At 40.9% G+C, this 20,109-nt stretch overlaps 1 protein-coding gene across 12 annotated transcripts in view; it reads left to right on the top strand.

Annotated features, from left to right (window-relative positions):
* The window catches only part of FMNL2 (formin like 2), a 269,726-nt gene that overhangs the window by 137,715 nt on the left and 111,902 nt on the right, over positions 1–20,109 (top strand). For all 12 annotated transcript variants that reach the window (XM_039494530.1, XM_039494526.1, XM_039494527.1 and 9 more), the window contains one exon: positions 6,156–6,239. In XM_039494530.1, the coding sequence (XP_039350464.1) occupies positions 6,156–6,239 (84 nt within the window). The remainder of the gene's footprint in view (positions 1–6,155; positions 6,240–20,109) is intronic.

The raw sequence follows: 20,109 nt of genomic DNA, 5'->3' as shown, positions 1-20,109 counted from the left end.
TATACTGCCATGAACCTTTTGGAGAAAAAGAATGGAGAAAGCACGCACTGATCCTTCACAGGAGCAGACGCTCAATTAATGGTATTCAGTTTTACAGTTTCAGTCAGTGAGCGAGTACCTCTAATCTCCCTTGATGAATAAGAAAATGCATGGTAAAGCGCAATGATCAAGTACAGTCAGATGAGCTGATGATATATCATTCCAAAGGCAATCCAAGTACTTTGACTATAAAGCAGGTCTGTGCTCTCTTCTGCATAGCAGCAGGTGATTTCCAGGAAGCGTTTTATTTCATGACACTCTGTAAAGGCAAGATATAATCATGTTGATAGATGAAAGTAAAAAGCAGCTGCTGTTGGATACTATCAGGACCTGATTCTCCATTGCACTGCTGCCTGTGTAGTAACTTACAGCTGCGCAAAAGGAGTGTAAAGTAAGTGTAAAACACCACCAGTCTGATTTAGTAGTATTGCATACCCACTTTGGGCTGGTGTTAATGGTTACACACAGTGTAGGATGGGGGAAAATCAGACCCAGAGACTGTATCGCCATCTTGTGAAATGATTGTATGAGAGGAGGTGACTGTAACAGAGAAGGCAAGCACACTAGTATTAAGAGTCAGGTGTAGTTTAGATTTTACCATGAATAGGATAGTTATTGATGCAATAATGATGAGATCATAGATTTTAATTTGGGGATAAAGATGGAAAGTGAAATAAGACTGAACTGAAAAGTAATGTTGATGTTTGTGAAATTCATGGTCATTAGAGAAAGAGGAAATGACCAGGAGACTTGTGACTCATTCCACTTAACCATAAGGAACAGAAAAAGGGCCCGAAATACCGACTCTTCATTCAAGTTAATTATTAATAAAGTCACAATTACTGCAAGTTATAGGGCCGTACCAATCCAACTTACTACCCTTCTTTGCTGTAATTACTGATTTAGTACATAAAAAATACACAATGGATATAGGGCATTTGGATTTCAGGAAGAGATTTCCTTTATAAGTGTATTGGGTGGCACTATATCAATTGAATTGCTGCCAATTAGATAAAAGTGCTATAACATGTATTAGAAATTGGTTGTATAACAGGAAATTGGGATCAGTTATTTATGGAAAGACTTCCAAGTGCAGAACGAACAGGGTGCAGCAGAGGGCAGCATTTGGATGACTATTACTTAATACATTCATTAACAATCTAGAGAGAGGGATAAATCAATCAAGGTCAAAATTTGCTGATGACACTTAACTCAAAGAAAGAGCAGGAGAGCAGAACCAAACTTCAGAGGGAGCAGGAAAAATGAGTTTAGTTCTCTGTAGTAAGATTTGATTTAAAGGCTTGTCTTCACATACAGCGCTTTATCGGTGTAGCACTTCAGTGAAGATGCTCATACGCTGGGAGGAGAGCTTTTCCCGTCGGTGTAGTTAATCTAGCTCCCTGAGAGGCGGTGGCTGTGTCGATGGGAGAAGTTCTCCCGCTGACATAGCGCTGTCTCCGCCAAGGGCGGCTCTATGTATTTTGCCTCCCGAAGCATGGCAGTCAGGTGGCTTTCGTTGGCGCGCCTGCGGGAGGTCAGCTGGTAATGTGGATTCAGCGGCTTGCCTGCGGGAGGTCCACCGATCCTGCTTCTTCGGTGTACCTGCCGCTGAATTGCCGCCAAAGCTGCGGGACCGACGGACCTCCCACAGGCATGCTGCTGAAGGCTCCTTGTCTACTGCCCTCACGGCAGGTGCCCCCTGCGGCTTGCCACCCCAGGCATGCACTTGGTGCGCTGGTGCCTGGAGCCGCCCCTGGTCTCCACATGAGGTTAAGTCGGGATAGTGAGGTCACTCAAGGGGGTGGATTTTTCAGTCCCCTGAGCAACATAGTTATACCAGACTAGGTCTGTAGTGTAGACCTGTCATAACAAATGGAGTCCCCAAACATAGGGGTAAAGAGTAAGATAGAAACCTGGGAAAGGGTTATCTGAAAAGCAGTGAGTCTGAGATTATCTGGAATAAGAGTTGGTAACAGTCTCCATTAAAGCAGTGCAATTTGAGGCATTTGTGAAGAAAGACAATGCTATTTTCATGGTGATTCACATATAAAGCAGAAGAGATAATGGTAAAGAACTTGCCTTTAAATAGTGTCCGTGTCAAGGTAGAAAGGTGTTGCACTAGCTCCAAAGCATGCCTTGCCCTGCCTGTCATAACGGTAGCTACGGCTGTGGTGCAGGCTAATTAAGGGGAAAGTTGTCTTTCCTTTTCCAGTTGGCTAAGAAGCTGGAACTGTCTCTGACAGTTGGGACCCATGGTCAGGGGCGGCTCCAGGCACCAGCATTCCAAGCTGGTGCTTGGGGCAGCATTCTGCAAGGGGCGGCAGTCCCCCTTGTTTTGCCTCCAAGCAGCGCACCGAATTGCCGCCCCGGTCAGCGGGGTCAGTCCGTGTGCCCTTAGGGTGGCAGGTGCGTTTCCGCGGTGGCGGCAATTCCACGGCAGCTTCTATGTTTAGCTGTCCAGGGCGGCTTCAGCTAAACATAGAAGCTGCCGCCGAATTGCCGCCACCGCGGAAACGCGCCTGCCGCCCTAAGGGCACACGGACTGTATCCGCCCCCCGGGGCGGCAATTCGGTGCGCTGCCTGGGGCGGCGGAAACTGTAGAGCCGGCCCTGCCCATGGTTGTGAGCAGCTTGTTTTTGTTTGGAATCCTTTGTTTATGAATCAATAAGAGAAAGCCGATGGAAAGGAATTGAAACTGCTGCTGGTGTGCGTGTTATTCAGCTTCCCTCACTCGTGGTTCTGACCACCAGCCGACAGCGACTTTCATGCAAACAGATCTCAAAACTGCTTAAAACCTTTTTACCAAATGAGATGTACTAATCATATACTGCTGCTTAAGCAATTTGCTGTCAGCCTCACCTCACTTTCATCTGAAGAAGGTGGGGAAGATTTGGTCCTGATTGTAGAGAAGGACTCGAGGAATCACTTTACCTTCTAGTGTGGTGTAGTAATGTCTAGAGTGAAAAGTAGTAAGTGTTTGAAAACACACAGTAACAACACCCAGCAGTTTATGACACAGAGTGAAGAATGCCATGTCCAACTGAAATTACAAGGGGATTGGAACTGGGCAGAATGTCAGTACCACATAGGAATTTGGCCAAGATATCAGGGTTGACATTCCTATAAATACCAAAAGGGAGAGGGGATCTTTAATGGCAACTCACTAAAAGACAGCATCTCAACTCCGCTCCCCATGCCATGACATTACCATGATTGAGTTCCCACTCAGCGGCAAAAGTGTCGAATTGCCAGCGCAGCTTCCTGTAGTGCCTGGGTTTTCCAGGCAGGTTTCCTATCCAAGTATCAGTCTGGCCTGAAGAGCTCATTAGAACTAATCAGATCACAGCCTGACGTGGTATGGTTGCACGTAGTAGTGATGCTTTGCCTAACTCTGCAGCTGTATGTATCCTTGAAATGTAATTTGGATTTAGAAAGGTTATTTAAAAATAACTTAGAGAAAATATCAAGAAGGACAATAAAATATGTGGATGGGAGGATAAGATATATGAGAAAAGAGTAGAATCATGGGGAGATATGATCATCAAGGTAACAGTATGAAGGAAGATAAGTGTCCTACCATCTGATAAGGAGCAATGGCCACAGGTTAAGGGAAGAAAAGGGTTTGCTACAGCAGAACAGTGTAATGGACTCTCAAGAGAGGGAGGGAGGCTCTCTCAGCCAATATGGGACTAGGTAAGTCATTTGTGAGACTGATAGTAAGTAAATCTACAAAATACAGAATGTCTGGTTGGATGAACCAAGCAGACTTTTCTTTCACTCTTAGCATTGGTTCTATCTAGATCACATGAAGGGTAAAACAGAAACAGGGGTGTCTGTCAGGTAGACAGGACATTTCCAGTAATCAGAGAAACTTCCAATCGCATTTAACTTGAATGGAAAAGTTAAGGGAATTAGTCACTCTTTCTGCATGTGCTTCACTGCTTTTAGCAAAGGTGCTGGTTGACTCTCAGAATCCAGGGTTGCAGAGGAGTTTGATAAAGTCTTACTGGTACTGGGGAAGACAAGAAGTAGGAGCCTTACACCTCAAGTATAACAGATTGCTAAACTGGAAACCTAGTAAGCAGGGTAACTGTAGATTGTGCTGTTTGGTAGACTGGAAGAGGTAGTTACAGAACAGTAATGCTAGCAAAGTTACACTATTTCAGTACAGTGAATCAGATACTGTAATTACTGTAAAAAGGGCAAGTCATGCAATTGGCTATGAAAACATAAGTGAAAAAGTCTTTATAATGATGCAGAAGGTAATGTTATGTTACTGTGATGTGGTAGGCAAGAAGGAATCAGCACTGATCTATATAAGTTGTGAAAGCAGCTTTCCTTTGACAGGCTTGTAATGATGAGACAGGCAGAAAGGACCTAAGAAATCTGTGTCAGATATATTGATCCACAGACCATCGCAAGTTAAGCTCTCTTGTCTAGCGGTCCTCTCTAAATACATCAGCATGAGGTATTAATATTTTGAATGTAACCCTTACAGTTGTTAATTGAGTGCCAGCTGTGTGCGCTGGGTGCTGTCCAATCATACAGACTACACAATGCTTGTTCTAAGGGGATCGCAGTCTGAATTCCTTGGGTTAGGCTTGGTACATGGAAATGAAAGCTAAATGCCTGCTTTTCTTAAGCAGTTTAGCTGTGGATCATTGAGCCCATTTAGATGTAAGTACAACTGTTAGATTATGCTCAAAGTTACATCCTTTAGAAATATTGCTTCCCAACATATTACATTTCAACTCCAATTTAAGAGATTGCTGAAGTTGCACTCCAGCTTGTATTCATATGTGGCTATTAAAGACACACTGTGCCATTAGTCCGTAGCCTGCCATTGCTAGGGCTCATTTAAATTTTCAGCATATAGCTTGCCATATAGGATTCAGGAAATTGCACCTGGCAGTCTCAGCTGCTTTGGCAGATACTTTTCCTTGTGTGCAGAGGTACAGCAACTTACACAATCCTGGCTTCTGAACTCTGCCCTGAGTTATGCTCTCCATCTACAATGACATCAGTGGGGCTTCACAGGCGTAACTAAGGGCAGAATGTGGACTCTGGAGGGTGTTTTGAGGAATCTGAAGGATAGGTTTGTTTCAGTATAATGGGAGGTTTGATATAGTCATAAATTGTGAAATTGTACAGCTCACGGGCTGAATGTTTTGTTACCTGTTTGCCAGCATATTGTCTTACTGCTTCACTGCTGGATTATTTAAAGCCCTTTGGTGCTGGCATCTATTGCAGTCCCTGTGCTGATGGAGAATACTGAGTAAATGTACTTAGTAACTGTACCTCTCTGAATCAACCTCAACCAATACCTAACAAATAGATATCAAAGGACTTTTTTTTTTTTTTTACCATCGAAGGAGGTGATGATGATAGATTGGTCTACCCTTCCCCTTTTCCATACATTCTTAATCTTTATTGAAGGTTGTCAGCCATGGTATGTGAATGGTGCCATATTACTATGGACAGTGCTCATATCTCCAGGATGCAAATTATCTAGTTAAGGTTGAATGCAGAGACATTTTAAAACCCAAATATTGTCCTGCTGTTCAAATAAAATACGGTTTCATTATCATTTCAATTGCATTTCAAGATCTTTTTTAAAAACAAGCCTTTTGAAATCTCCCAATATGGGGATAAACTGTGCCTTCCCCTTTGCCAGCCTGCTGGGTTGGGGAGATGGTGCAAGGTGCATGTGTGCTGGGTGTGGGGCAGGAATAATCTGTTTTCACTGGGAAGGCTAGTGCTTTCTGTACTGGTAACATGGCCCTGTGCAATCCTGCACTCCAGGATAGCTGGGCTGGGAGAACAAGATCCCATCTGTGCGATGCTTCTGCCAACACCAGGAAGTATTATGCCTTTGAAAGACACAATGCCTTTAAGAAGCAGTGCTCCAGCAGTGTACCATCTCCTCCTGTCTCTTCAGTCAAAGCTCCATGGCTGAGGTTTAAAGGGCCTTGTGGAATGTGATTAACTGTGCCATAAGGAATTCAAATAATACTGTTAAACCACCACAATCATGTTGGCTTGGTTTGCTCATGTCTGCCCTTTCTCAGTGCTAAGCCTGTTGCAGTCTCTCACATTTGTTTTCTCTTTCTCCACAGAATGCAATGAACTTGCCACCCGACAAAGCCAGGTTACTTCGGCAGTATGACAATGAGAAGAAATGGGAGTTGATCTGTGATCAGGTAAAGGGGAGCCATGAGGGTTTTTAGCATTGCAGTCATTAAGGGCTTAGTAAGGGGGACACTGTCAAGGACAACTTTTTCTGTGGCTTTTCATTTCTTTGGCTTTATACTCCATTGTTCGTAGCATCCCTTAGAAGCTATCCAAAAATACTTCTTTCCCATCTATTAAATAATATTTCTTTCCCATCTGATTTTACTCTGTTCTATTTGATATTTCCCTCTGTGTTGTATGACATTAACATTAATGTGGCATAGATTTAAGGAGGGTGACCTTTCTTCACCCTTAGGCCGCTGGTTTGAATTTGACCTAGATTAGTGATGCCCCAAATTATTACTGTCTCTTGGTCTATGTAAAATGAGGGGGGTTCGTTTCTTCTTGTAGAGCTTCACAAAACCACTATCACACCTCAGCAAAGCGTGAATGCTCATGGAGCTGAACTATTCCTTTATTTCCAGTTGAACGACTTCATCTTAAACAGCACCATATGCCAAGAAGTGTTTGTGCACTAGCTTCACTGTTTTGTCAGCACAGCCCTGAGAATAGTGCATGATCGTTAACATGTTGGCTCTGCAACAACAAAGGAACAGAAAACAAAATATTTAAAGAACAAAGAAGAGAAAAATGGCAGGCCATAGATTTCAGAGCTAACACCTACATCAGATTGTAATTTACAGTCATTGCTGATAACACAAATCCTGATTCTGTTCAGCCTGGGGTGAAAGAGTAAGATGTACTGTAAAGATGTAACCACAGAGAAAAAGTTAGGATGTAGGCACCCAGAATGAGAATTCAGGAGACTCTCTGATCATGTTGATGGATCATGGACACGATAGTAAAAAGCTCTGTGGGACATCTCTCATACATCCTCCAGAGGGGTAGAATCTGTTATGAAGTCAGATTATCTTGAAGTAAATTGCAATACAGAGCCACCTCCTTGTGTTACTTGAATATTCTATACAAAACATTTAAAGTGTTGTACTACTTAAAATTACTGCTTACTGAAACACTGCAGTAAATTGCTTAATCTACTGTAAGTAACTACTATTCTCAAGGATTATTGCTTAGAGCATGTACCGTCAAAGTTTAAATAATGAATTGTGAGATTTTTTCCGTGATTTTATGTGGTCATTTTGAACCTGTAGAAGACTGAGGAAGAAGGAAGTAGCCATATCACATGGCTTAGAGCTTGTCATGCATTTACAGTACACAGCTGCTGCCACTTCACATAAGTTTTGAAGTCTTCAGATAAAAAGATAACAGAGCTGAGACAGACAGGTGGTGACATACAACACAGGAAACATGAGGGAATATCCCAGTAATTAACGGCACATTTTCATCACTCTGTTTAAAACACACTGAGTCAGATTCTCAGCCAAGATAGATCCTCTTTCCATTGATCTGATAGTGATGACACAGAGAAGTCCTAATGAGCTGCTGCTGATTCTCTTAACGTGGGGAAATTGGAATAGAGTCAGAATAACTGGCTTTATGCAACCCCTTCCTGGGTGCATCCCTCATACGGGGCCTGCATTGAGGTACTAGAGGCATGTAACTGAAATGCTATTTGCCACAGCTCCCTAGCTGCCCTAATATCACCTTGGGAGTGATTACCAGTCAGTGTAAATTAGAACAGCCATGAGGCAGACGTCTATAAAGAGAATGTAGCATAGCATATGGTGCATGAAATATTTGTATCTGTCCACATAATTATGGCACCAGGCTAAAATACATTCTCCCATGAATAGGCTTTGTATGTAATCTATGTTTTCAATTTTAATTGAAGCAGAACATGAATTGCTGTTTTGTATTGACATCATTCATTACACTGTGCCATTTTTCATCTTTTTAGTTAAAAAGAAAAAAGTAAATGAATTAACATAAATGCCTGGGAAATTAACAACTTTCATTCCATACCCATCCTGTGCTGGATTTGAAGTAATGCCCTGAAAGGGGAAGTCCCTAGATTAGAGCAGTGTTCTCAGACTATGTGGTTTATAAGTGGTTATGGCGCATTTCCTGGTCATCTGCCTATGAAATATTTTGAGAAACACACAGTGGGGAACAGGATGGAGAGAAGTGACGTTATAAAATGAACTTCTTCTTACAGATTTCAGAGTGATAGCCGTGTTAGTCTGTATCAGCAAAAACAACGAGGAGTACTTGTGGCAGCTTAGAGACTAACACATTTATTTGGGCATACGCTTTCGTCCAATGAAGTGGGTTTTAGCTAACTTTGTTAGTCTCTAAGGGGTCACAAGTACTCCTTGTTCTTTTTTCTTCTTACAGAGTGTCTCTGATTTATGAATAACATTGGAGAACTACTAGTTTCATTCTTATTTGAAGAGGCGGATTATCTCACATCTGCCTACGCTCGGTTTCTTATATCTTCCTTTTAGGCATCTGGTACTGGTCACTGCCAGAGACAGGATATCGGACCAGATGGACCTTGGTTCTGATAGCAATTTCTCTGTTCCTATATTATTATAAATCTTCTGAGCCATGTAGGCCCTCTGCTGCCATGCTAAAAGAGTCTCCCCTGCTGCTAGTTCACTGAACAAGGAGTAAAATTAAGAGTTACTAACATTGGTATCAGAATTCCTGGGCTCATAGGGCACGGGAGAATTGCTGACAAGATGCTTGTGATTCCTGAAGAGGTGGTGGGGTAAGAAGGTTTCCTGCTGCTGCATCATTTGCTCTGGCTAATTGTTTTGGAGAAGTGAGATGTCAGTAGGCCACTCAATCTGGTTTTAAACCAGACAATCTTGCTTTTGTAATGTTTGTCTTCCAGCCAGTACTGAGACAAAACCAGACACGATTTTGTCTGGTATCACACGTTATAATGGATAGCACACTTCTCTGCCCCTGCCAGTGTGACCTCACATACACTGTTCATGCGATGGGAAAGTGGGGTGGCATGCTCTTCAAAATCCGGTGCCCCGGCTGGCATTATCTAGAATGCAAGGTCATGCTGGAAGGGGCATGGTCACACTGACAGGGGAATGCCTATGCCATTCCTGGAAAGTACCTGAATGTCCAGTATTGCAGGAATGTGAAAGTGGCCACCTGAGTGAGGTGACATCATCCTTGGGAGATCTGGTTCTAATTGATGATTACAAGCCTAGAGAAAAGATAGGAGGATGTTCCTGTTTCTGGACCAGAACAGCACTGTCTAAGGCAGGAGATTGGTGAGAAAAGATTGACACGAGAAATAAAAAGCCACGGTTCCTAGCTGCAAATGCTCTAACCTTGAAGATTCCTTATTGTGGACGGTAAACAGAAGGAAGCTGGGTATCAGGAATGGTCTGAGTTAAATAACAGGGAAGGTGATGAAGTTATTTGCATTTGGTAGGCTGCCCTAAGGCTTAGGAAGAGTTTTGCAATCCTATGGGAGAGTCAGGGCTATAGGCCTTTTCAGGTTTCTGGGCAGAGAATATTGTGAAGGGACACAAATGTGAGGATGGTGGGGAATGTGTTACAGAGCATTTTCATGCCCCCTGATGGCTAGGTGTTGCATGACATTGCAGTCTCAGAGAAGGCTCACTTCCCAGCCAGGGTGTATTCTGTATTTGAAGCTGTTGGTGGTATGTGGAGTAACAGAGAAAAAGGATAAGTAGGAGGCCTACAAGGACTGCAATGGTTGGTTGAAAATCACAGGACTGCCACCAAGATTGGCTATTTTGCTGAGTCATTACTAGAACTGTGTGTTGTTTTTGTAATGAAACCCAATATCAGGAAAGTATTTAACCAAAAGGCTCCTGTTTTAAGTATTTGTTATCAACATGTTGCAGGTCCAAGGGAGATTCTCTGAGGTTCATCAACTTTTTGGAGCAAGATGGGGCCTTGATTGGAGTGAGCTGGTGCCTCATTTCCAGTGAGCTTGGCTCAGTATGTAGTTGTGGGTGCAGAGCATGGTAGCTTCACCTGAAATCAGGCCAAATTTGGTGCTTCGGCTAAGCTTCACTTTAAAATTTGGGGTTGATTGTAACTTGAAACTCAAAGTGAAACTCAGGAGATTCAAATCCTTGGGGAGTAAAATCAGAAAATAGTTTTTACAAAGCCTGAAAAACCAAATCCCATTTCTCTCAGATCTAAGGTGATGCCTTGACTCTGTTGAAGACAATGGTAAAATACCCTTTAACTTCAGTGGGGCCAGGATTTCATCCCTGGTTATTACCACAGGGAAATGAGAACCATTTTGGCATGTTCCTTGACTGAAGTTCATGCCTCAAAGAGAGTCCACACTCAGAAGCTGATGTCTTCACAGTCTGCTGCACAAAAGTAAACAAATCAGAACCATTAAAATGCTCTAGGTGTTAAGATCTATAATCACAGAAGAACCCTGGAAGAATTTATTCCCCTTTATACTTGCATTGAACAAGCCTTACTTGTACTCTTGAAAATAAATAATCTACTTCATTTCTAAAACCAAAATTAATTATTAAGCCTTCTGTCCCGAGCTGAGGTTACTGATAAAAGATCTACAGTTCACACTCAATTATTTTCACCTTGACACTACTTTCTGGAACCCAGCCTTCCTTTTCACACCTCCTGCATCTTGGCTTCTGACCTCTGTACAATCACTTTTTTATGAATCTTTTAAAGGGAAATGATGTGAAACTATTCTTTCCATGAATCACGGCAGGTTTTGGAGATGGTGCATTATGGAATAGATAGAGAGCTTAACTGCAACATCAACACAGATCAATGGCGCACATTTAAAGCCCTAAACATTAGAGACTAGAGTACAAGTACCCAGTTATCCTTTGGCCACAGCCTGGGCATTGTTTTAAAGGAGAAATCAGTCATCACAAGTGGCAGAATTGTTCAGACAACGGATTAGTTTAAAGGGTATTTTCTGCATGTTGAGTTCAGCACTCAGATGGATTATTGAGTTCAAGTCTATTTTACTGATAAAGAAAAACTGAGAGGCAGTTTGATTGTGGTGGAGGCTGAGGGGGTTGAGAATGGATTGTGATTTCTCTTTGACGATACATTACTGATTATTTAAAATAAGTAGCTGATAAGCCCCAAACTGCTGTTTAGCTGTTTGATCAAGGAAGGGTAGTTGAAAAATGACTTCTTTTGCTGTGTATTACCATAGAGGGCCATTAACTCTTCGGCAGCGGTTGTCATGATTTCTTCACACCAAGCACTAGTATAGTCAATGTCGCTTTTCTTGCAGATGCCCATTTTTAGACAGAGAAGCTCCTTTTATTGGAGACTTCACATTTACATTAAAACCAGATTATTACTATTTTCTTTTTGTACAATGGAATCATAAAGCTTTTCAAAGAAACCTGTTGTGATTAAAAGATGGGTTATTCTTAAGACACGGTTGTATAACATTGACCCAATAAGCAGTATTACATTATAAAGGTGTAAGATTTCATTTATCCGAGTCATTTTGACAAAATGAAATGGATTAAAGGTCATTCTATAAACACCAGATATTGAGTAATGAGGTTAAGTGAAACATTGGTGAAGAAGTCAGATGCTTCCTATTCCACTGACATGATAGGAGGAAGTTAGCATTGTTAACTTGTTACAGAGCATCTGAAGAATTCACATAGATTGGCTAGGTCCCTAACAGAGGTGCTGGTGGCTTGATGGCTCAGCAGATTGGTAAAGATGGAAACACATCCTTCCACTCATATCACCTGCTGAAATCTGGCCTAGATCGTTAGTGATCAAAAGTTGTTACCATCTGACACGGGTTGATGCTGTCATTTCATTTCCCAGTGGACACACAGAAGAAAATACTATCAGCCTGGCTGCTCATCTTAATAGAGAGACCAACGACTGAACAGAGCTGACCCCTCATTCAGATTAGAATGAGGTACATTGGTGGTGAAACTGTGCAGTGTTCTTACTGCACATGTCATCTAGTACAGAGGACATCAGTAGCTAGGGTAGCCAGGCGAACACCTATCATTGGCACTAAATCCATGTTCAAAATGAAAGAGAAACTCTGTGGCTGGCAAGACTTTGGTTTAAAATTTCACTGAGCAATTTTTTCAGTCACTGAAACCAACCAGGTAAGCAACCATGGTTTGTCAAATCATATCAGACCCCAAATGACTGTTTTACAAGGTGCAGGGCTCTGAAACTGTCAATGTTTCTGAGTTCTGTTCTCTTTGTACTCTGTGTACTTATTTAACTTACATTAATACTAAGGGTGATACAAGTGAACAAGGGAGGACGTAGGCAGAAGATGTACTGAATATTTTAGGAGGCAAAAGGATATTGGAAGTGACATGGCTTCCTGATTTTAGATTAAGTCTGTTTTCCAGAGTCAGGTGAATAAGAAAAGCATCAAGTTCTACTTAGGACCCCACTGATAGGGAAAATATAGAATTCTGACATTTCCTTTTGCTACCAATATAGGTCTTACATTTTTAACTATGAGGCGTAAATAACTGTTTCCAAGTATTATGAGAGCACCCAAAACCATAGTTAAGGAAACTCTGGGAATGGTTTTATGCTTATGGGAATTGTTAAGTTCAGATTCTCACAGGGCTGTGAGTCAGTTAGTGCTGAATGGTTCATCTGCCATACTAGGATTCCCTGCAGCAACCATGCCAGGATATTGTACCAGCATAGTAGCTTGAAAAACACTAGATTGAGTCAGTTTCAGAGGAACTTTGTCCAGCTGGTATGTGTCATACTGTGATCACTCCCAGGTAAATGAAATCAATTCACTGTAATGTTTTGTTCAGGCAACATTCAAATCCCCAATTAAAAATTACCCAACAGTTCTTCACTGACAGCAGATTTACCCATCGTTTTTTTTAAAAATCACTGCCATTATTTTCCAGATTTTGCCTGTCTGTATTTCTGTTGCCTTTGTTGCTGTATATAAAGGAGAGCAATCTTGTCACCAAGGGACCAGGCACTAGTTCCCTCTCCCTCTTCCTACCAGCCTGTCTTAACTGGATTGAACCGAGTACTTTTCAAGGAGTTTCTTCAGACACTATGATAATGGGGAACCAGCACTGTCCACACCTGACGAGAAGTTGTAGATCTGGGTGACATCAGCACATTGATAGCACTGTAGCCCATAGCATTTGGAGGGCCCGCTCCAATGGTTTGACATATAGTATATGAAAAAATAGAAGTGATAGGATTTAGGCCTGTAAGACTCTATGGGGGACAAGGTGCAGCTGCCCATCATGCGATCTGGGATCTATTTGAGAAGAATGAGTGCAGCTAATTCCATCTACCCAGGCAAGGTCCTGAGCTGGGTCAACAGCCCAAGAGATAGGATGGTGTCATGATCTGCTGGTAAATCTAATAGTTGCTGTTGAAGTAGGCTGGCCAATATTTCCTTGGTAATATTGTTGAGGAAAGGGATTTTAGAGAGACACTAGTGTTGGCAAGGCAGTCAGCGCTGAGTGAATGTTTATTGAACGCTGGCTGTACCAGCAATGAGTGGAGGCACTGAAATCCTCTGTCTCACACACACACACACACACACACACACACACACACACACACACACACACACACACACACACACACACACACACACACACACACACACACACACACACACACACACACACACACACAGACAGTCAGGCCCTTACTCCCTTAGGGCACATTTGTGCCATTGTTTCATGAGCAGGTATCCCAATAAAGTCAATGGGAGGCTTGTGTGTGGGTGGCGAGTTAATCAATGACAGGCTTAGATTCCTATGATCATGTGTGTAATCTCAAGAGTTTGGACAACACAGTCACCAATTTTTCTTTACCTGTTCTATGAGTTATGGCCACAAGAACCGAGTCAATAATATTCACTATGTTGTGTCTTTATTTTATTACGTATTCAAACAAAAACAAACAAACAAAACAAACAACTTTACATCCCCCAAGAAGCTCAAACACACAAGCAGATTATCCACATGGCTGTGCTGGGGTAGTTTGAGTTCTTCCTCATTCCATTACTTCCCTACAATTTGTCTTGGGCACTCAACAGGTCATACCTGAAATTTAGATGGTATGATCTTTGGGGCAAGGAATGTCCCACTTTGTCTTCTGTGAAGTGCCTAGCACCATTTTTGGCACTATAAAATAAATATATAATAATAATTAATAAATTGTATATATCACCCCCACTCCACAGTCTTTAAGAATTAGTATAACCCTACCATTTTACTGAAAAATAAGGATAAGCTAATTTACTGCCTATGTAGCGGATAAATAAGGGTTGACTAGAATTGTTAGATTTTGCTTTCCTCATTGCAGGTTAATAAGTGCTGTTGCTGTTAATATGAGTTACATATATATTGCATCCAATAAAGTGGGCTGTAGCCCACGAAAGCTTATGCTCAAATAAATTTGTTAGTCTCTAAGGTGCCACAAGTACTCCTGTTCTTTTTGCTGATATATATTGAAGGTAGGATAGATCCCATTGTGATCTATTAGCTTTGTTTCATCTAATTCTAAATCTCTGGGATTGCAGTAAGAGGAACTGATGATGACTATATGGCATGAAGTTACAAACTGGCTTACATTTCTGCTCTTAAGTTTTGGAGAGCTGAATATGAATTTTAAATTCTAAGTATGTGTGGTAAAAAAAAATAAGTTCAAATAGTTTTAACCCCTGGCCATATAAATTTATATTTTGGAAACAGATTTATCTTGTCAGCAACTATTAACAGCCAAAAATGGGATGGCGGGGGAGGAAATATAAAGAGGGAGCGAAAGGGTACAATGTTTTTTAACCTATCATTTGTGGTAGCTGAAGAATGTGAATGTCCCGTGAAAAGCAATGTCTCAATGTCAGTCAGACAGCGCAGAATCCCAGAGTTCAACCAGTAGTTTTGTGTTTGTGGTCATAAGCACTAGAAACTGTTGCATAGTGCTATGTACGAGTGCAAGAAGGAGATGGTACATGTCCATCCCTGCATAGGGAACTGACACAATCAGTGCATCTACTGATGCTAAATCTTTCCAAAGGGGGTGGGATTCAAGCAACGATCATCCTTCCCCCTTTTGAATCAGCTAATGGAATCGAATCAGCACAAGAGGAACACATACTGCACGCTGTAAGTAGTTGCTGTAGCTCCTACTCCAACATGTGCTCTACTAGGTTCCACAGAGAATTTCTGGCTGAGTAAACCAGGTCTCTAGGGGTATCTGCAACTGCTCTCAATGTAGGCTCTTATTTGAAAGGTAAATATATGCCTTAGTATTTCTTTAATAAAATATCAAATTCTGCAGAAACTGATGTGCCATGGTACTCCATGTTATGATGCATCTGCATAGATACCTAGTGTAGCATCTATGTTTTTATCACTGTAATTCATTGCAAGCTCCTATCTAATTTTCTGGTCTCTTTGTCACTCTGTGATTCACATCTACTTACTTTATTGACAAACCAGCTTTTTACTCTTCTGATCTCTGCAGAGTCAGCATAGCTACAGAAAAGTGAGCTTGATTCCATTCCACCTTGTTCAGCAGCAATCAAATTGCAGTGAAATTCTTGTTGCAGAATCTTTATTACTGATGATGCTGTGAAAGCCAGAAAAGAACCCAGCCTGATTTTCAGATCACAGGTTGAATTTTCAGTAGAATGTCCGCAAAGATCAAATCCTCTCTGAATATGAAGTTCTGGGGGTACCACTCACTGAAACACAGGTCAATGAGATTTTCCTGTTGGGCCAGTGTGAGTGATTGTATCCCCTACAGGTTAACACCACTGAACCTCCTGACTTTTCCCTGATAGCCAATAATGCCTTGAAATATGAGTAGAGCACTTACAGTGGGCTGGTACTTTGCTACTCCATAAACCTGAGCAGTCCATGGCAGACCTCATCTTTGAGAGTCCGATCCAAAGCCCACTGAAGTTAATAATGGCTATCTTTTCACTGACTTCACACCCTTAGTGCAGATTAGTGAATTTCTACTGTACAGGGCTGCAGGATATTATTTTTAGGCAACAGCTTCTCAGAGTATAACCAAACCCTTTACAATCATCAGCTAACAAAGTTAAGAAAAAATATTTTCTTGGGTGGACTAAAGACTATGATAAAGATATTTAAAATGAAGACAAAGCCTGAAATAAAGCCACTGGGTAAATTATATTTAATGGAGAACTCATTGGAATAGAAAAGCTCAAGATCTAAGGTTCAGAAGGTCATAAGAAAAGAGGAAAATAATATATTGGCATAACTTTTGCTCTGCTGTTTAATTAAGTACCGTGTCTTCTCAGGCATGGCACAAAGCCAAGAATATGTCTGAGATCAGAGAATTTAAATTAATATTATCTATTAAAAAGGAAGATGTCAGGTGTTCTAGTCAGTAGGGATCTGATAAACGGAGACACCTTTTCTCATCTGAATAGAAATTAATCACTTTTAGATGCTATGCAGAGATATTTTCAGTCTGTTGGGGTTAACACTTGGAAAACATGTTCATTAGACTTGCATACAGTTAGCATATTTCTAAGCTGTAAACCTGCAGTACAATTGTCTCCAGTAAACCCTTCACTTAGAATGGAGCAGAGTTGTTGAATTAGAGGAGTGTGGTTTAGTGACCTGGGTACAAAAGCAAGAGCCAGAAGCTCCTGAGTTCTAATCTTGGCAGTGACTAATTTTGTGGCCTTGGGAAAGTCACTTAACCTTTCAGTGTCTCCATCTGTAAAATGGGAATAATAGTCTTGCAGGGAGGCTGAAATTAAATGAATAAATAAATAGCTGGCTGCGCAGTGCTTTGAAGATGTACACTAAGATTTGAAGATGATGAAGTTGGCAAACTGCCCAAAAGCTAGGAGGTTGTTGTTCAATTATATGTGGCTGCCTTTCCTGGATCCTTCAAATGAACAATGCTTCTTATTCATATGAAATTTGAAAGGTCCCTTTGAAGTGAAATGGGAGTGGTAAGTAAGGAACTAAACCAAAATATGATAAAGTGCTGTTGCACACAAAAATATTATTTCACAGATTGAAAATAACACTGGCTTGGCTTCTAGAACTTGCTATATTCAATTTTGGATCAGTTCTATTACACTGTAGCCAGAATGGTTAGCTGTGTGTTATGTACCACTGTCCAGAAAGCAGGTAATTCCCAGATTTCCAATAATGTAAAACATTCATTTGCAGGTCGAATGAGAGGCAAAATATCAGTTAATAAAATCCTGTTGTTCTGATTAGTGTCTTGCCTTTTTCCTCTCACTTGAATTCTGGAATAATTTTAGTGGCTGCTTTCCTTTTATAAATGTGAGAGGTACAAATCAATGCTTTATGCATTTTGAATGCTTCTTGGAGTCTCAGATAGCAAATCATATAAATCATTAATCTCTGACTATATCAATTTGTGACATTAGCTTCTAATATAAAACAGCTGAATCAGGAGAAAAACAAGGTGATAGTCATAGCCAGGATGGTGTGATTTTAAAGTCTGACCCCTTGTGACCTTCTAGGGCTGGAAGCACTTTGATGGACTAGTAAAAATGTCTTCAGGGTTAGTAAACATTTCCAACCACTGATCATTGATTAGAAAGAAACATGTTTGATGCCTGTTGTTACTGATAATGACTTATTTTGCACAATAAGGAGCTGTTTAAAAAAAAATTTAATTGCTGTTTTAAAGATGATTATGTCAGACAATAATTATCGATAGACTTTGAGAAAACAAATAGAAACAGACAAAAGATCAGCACCGTAAACTATAATAAATTTGCTAATTAAAGTCCTCTATGTCTTGGTTTAGTCTCAGAAGACTAAAAATATTAAAATTGGCAGCTAGGAAAAGCTTGTATTAACATATAATGCCGGATTATTAAATAAGTGCAAGGCAGCCAAAGAATAAAAGCTCTGCTCTTGAGAGTTAGACTAAACATAGCCAAGCTATATCTCCATTGAAGAACTCCCAAGAAGAGAGGGAATAAACTGTTCAAACTAATGTGGAAAAAAGCCTTGTGATGTTATTATTCTGACCCTTTTCAAGATTCAAACTGTTCATTTTCAGGAAGAATTGAATTGGATACAATCTAATTTGTACCAATTGTCATTCTGACTTGTGAATTACCTGCTTTATTTGTAAAACTGGCCTCCAGTTTTGTGCCTGCTATTTTGCTCCTTCAGTTGTACACTTCTACCCCGCTATAACGTGACCCCATATAACACGAATTCGGATATAATGTGGTAAAGCAGTGCTTCGGTGGGGCGGGGCTGCGCACTTTGGTGGATCAAAGCAAGTTTGAGATGACGTGGTTTCACCTATAACGTGGTAAGATTTTTTGGCTCCCGAGGACAGCGTTATATTGAAGTAGAGATGTAGTTGCAAATGCTATCTGATTGTACATTGTTAACATTTTTTCTTGTAATTAATTGTAGACATAAATGTAGGCACAACATTGGAGGCCAGTTTTAAAACTCAGTCTCTACAGTATCTCTAGATTTATAGCTGACCACTACTTCAACTGCCTCTGAACTGCACCTATGACTTGAGAAGTGGCAAGGGCAACTGTTCAGCAGTGCACGGTGGGACAGATTCTTATTTATATTAAGGCCCCTTTACATTGCTCCGTTAAGGTAAGGGGGCGTTAGCATGAGTTGATGTGGGTGTACATTATTTTAAATTTTTAATTACTTTTACTCTTACTTTAAGTCCCTATTGTCAGAGTTACATAAAAGGGGCCTACTGTAAATGTGATCCCACCCAGTCACACTCTGTAAAGAGCACACAAAAATAATGATACAGTGAATATATCCCAATTATTAGTTAACATCTTGCTGTTCAAAGTAGTTTATTTTATACATTTATTTTATTTTATTTTTCATTTTATAAAAATGTGCTCTTCATAACATCTTAGGACACAATGTGTTCCTACTTCCATGAGGGCTTCCTCTAGTTCAGCTATATCTGTGAGATCTCTGTTTCTTTACAGTCAGTTGTTGGGGATATGTATTCTGCATGGTTCATAGCTTTACAGATGACTTCCATTAACACTAGAGGAGGCTGCATGACTAAGCCTCTGCACATCATGTGGAAACATACTCTTAACTCCTTGCATCTGTCTACTTTAATGCCTTTCGCAACATACTGGTAGCAGCTCCAATTAGCAGCAATTTAACTACAATTAAGCAATTCCCTAGGTAATTGTATACTACACACAGAGACAGACAATTCTAACGAAGAAACGTTGAAGTTTCAAATACTTAATTCCATGACACTCTACTGGCCAGTTTCAGAGCTAGTGTAAACAGGTGCAACTCTGTTGAAGTCAGTGGAACTGTACCGTCTTATACCAGCTCTGAATAAAGCCCTTTGTCTTGGTATGTCTTTGTTCTTTAATTAAAAGAGCATGGTCAAGGGTCAGAAGCTAACACATTTACTTTCCGGATATCCTGCTGATGTGGAAGAGACCCTCAGCCACTGAACAAGGCCCAAATCAGAGCAAATAGATGATGAAGTCAGAATGCTCTGGGTTTTGTGTGCTAACACTGTAGGCTTGCTTGTGACCAAGCACCTAGATATGGAATGTGCAGCTTGTGTTAGTTTACAAGGAGGTGGGGATAAGGAAGTGCACACAGGTGTTCCACCTGCAAGCCTTCATTGTTCATACAGAAAACCCCAAATTCAAGGTACGGCCTATTTAGGTCACCTGACCTGACAGCTGTGTTGTTAAAACCATTGCTGCCCTTGATTTGGGTGCTGAGAAGGACTTTGTTATGAAAGAAACATACCCTCCATTGCACCTTTCAGTACCATCTTGTTGCATTAGCTTTAGAATGGGCAGTCCCATTCAGACAAAACAGGAATGCCCCCAAAATATAGCCCCAAACTTCAGATCCCCTTCTATTGAGTCCTAACTCCCTCTCTACTGTCCATTTTCATCCTGATCCAGTTCCTGATTCCTCTCCT

This window comes from Mauremys reevesii, linkage group 11, assembly GCF_016161935.1.
Source record: "Mauremys reevesii isolate NIE-2019 linkage group 11, ASM1616193v1, whole genome shotgun sequence".
Taxonomy (NCBI): domain Eukaryota; kingdom Metazoa; phylum Chordata; order Testudines; family Geoemydidae; genus Mauremys; species Mauremys reevesii.
The sequence above is the reverse complement of the archived record's forward strand: the minus strand, read 5'-3'. Positions and strand labels throughout refer to the sequence as shown.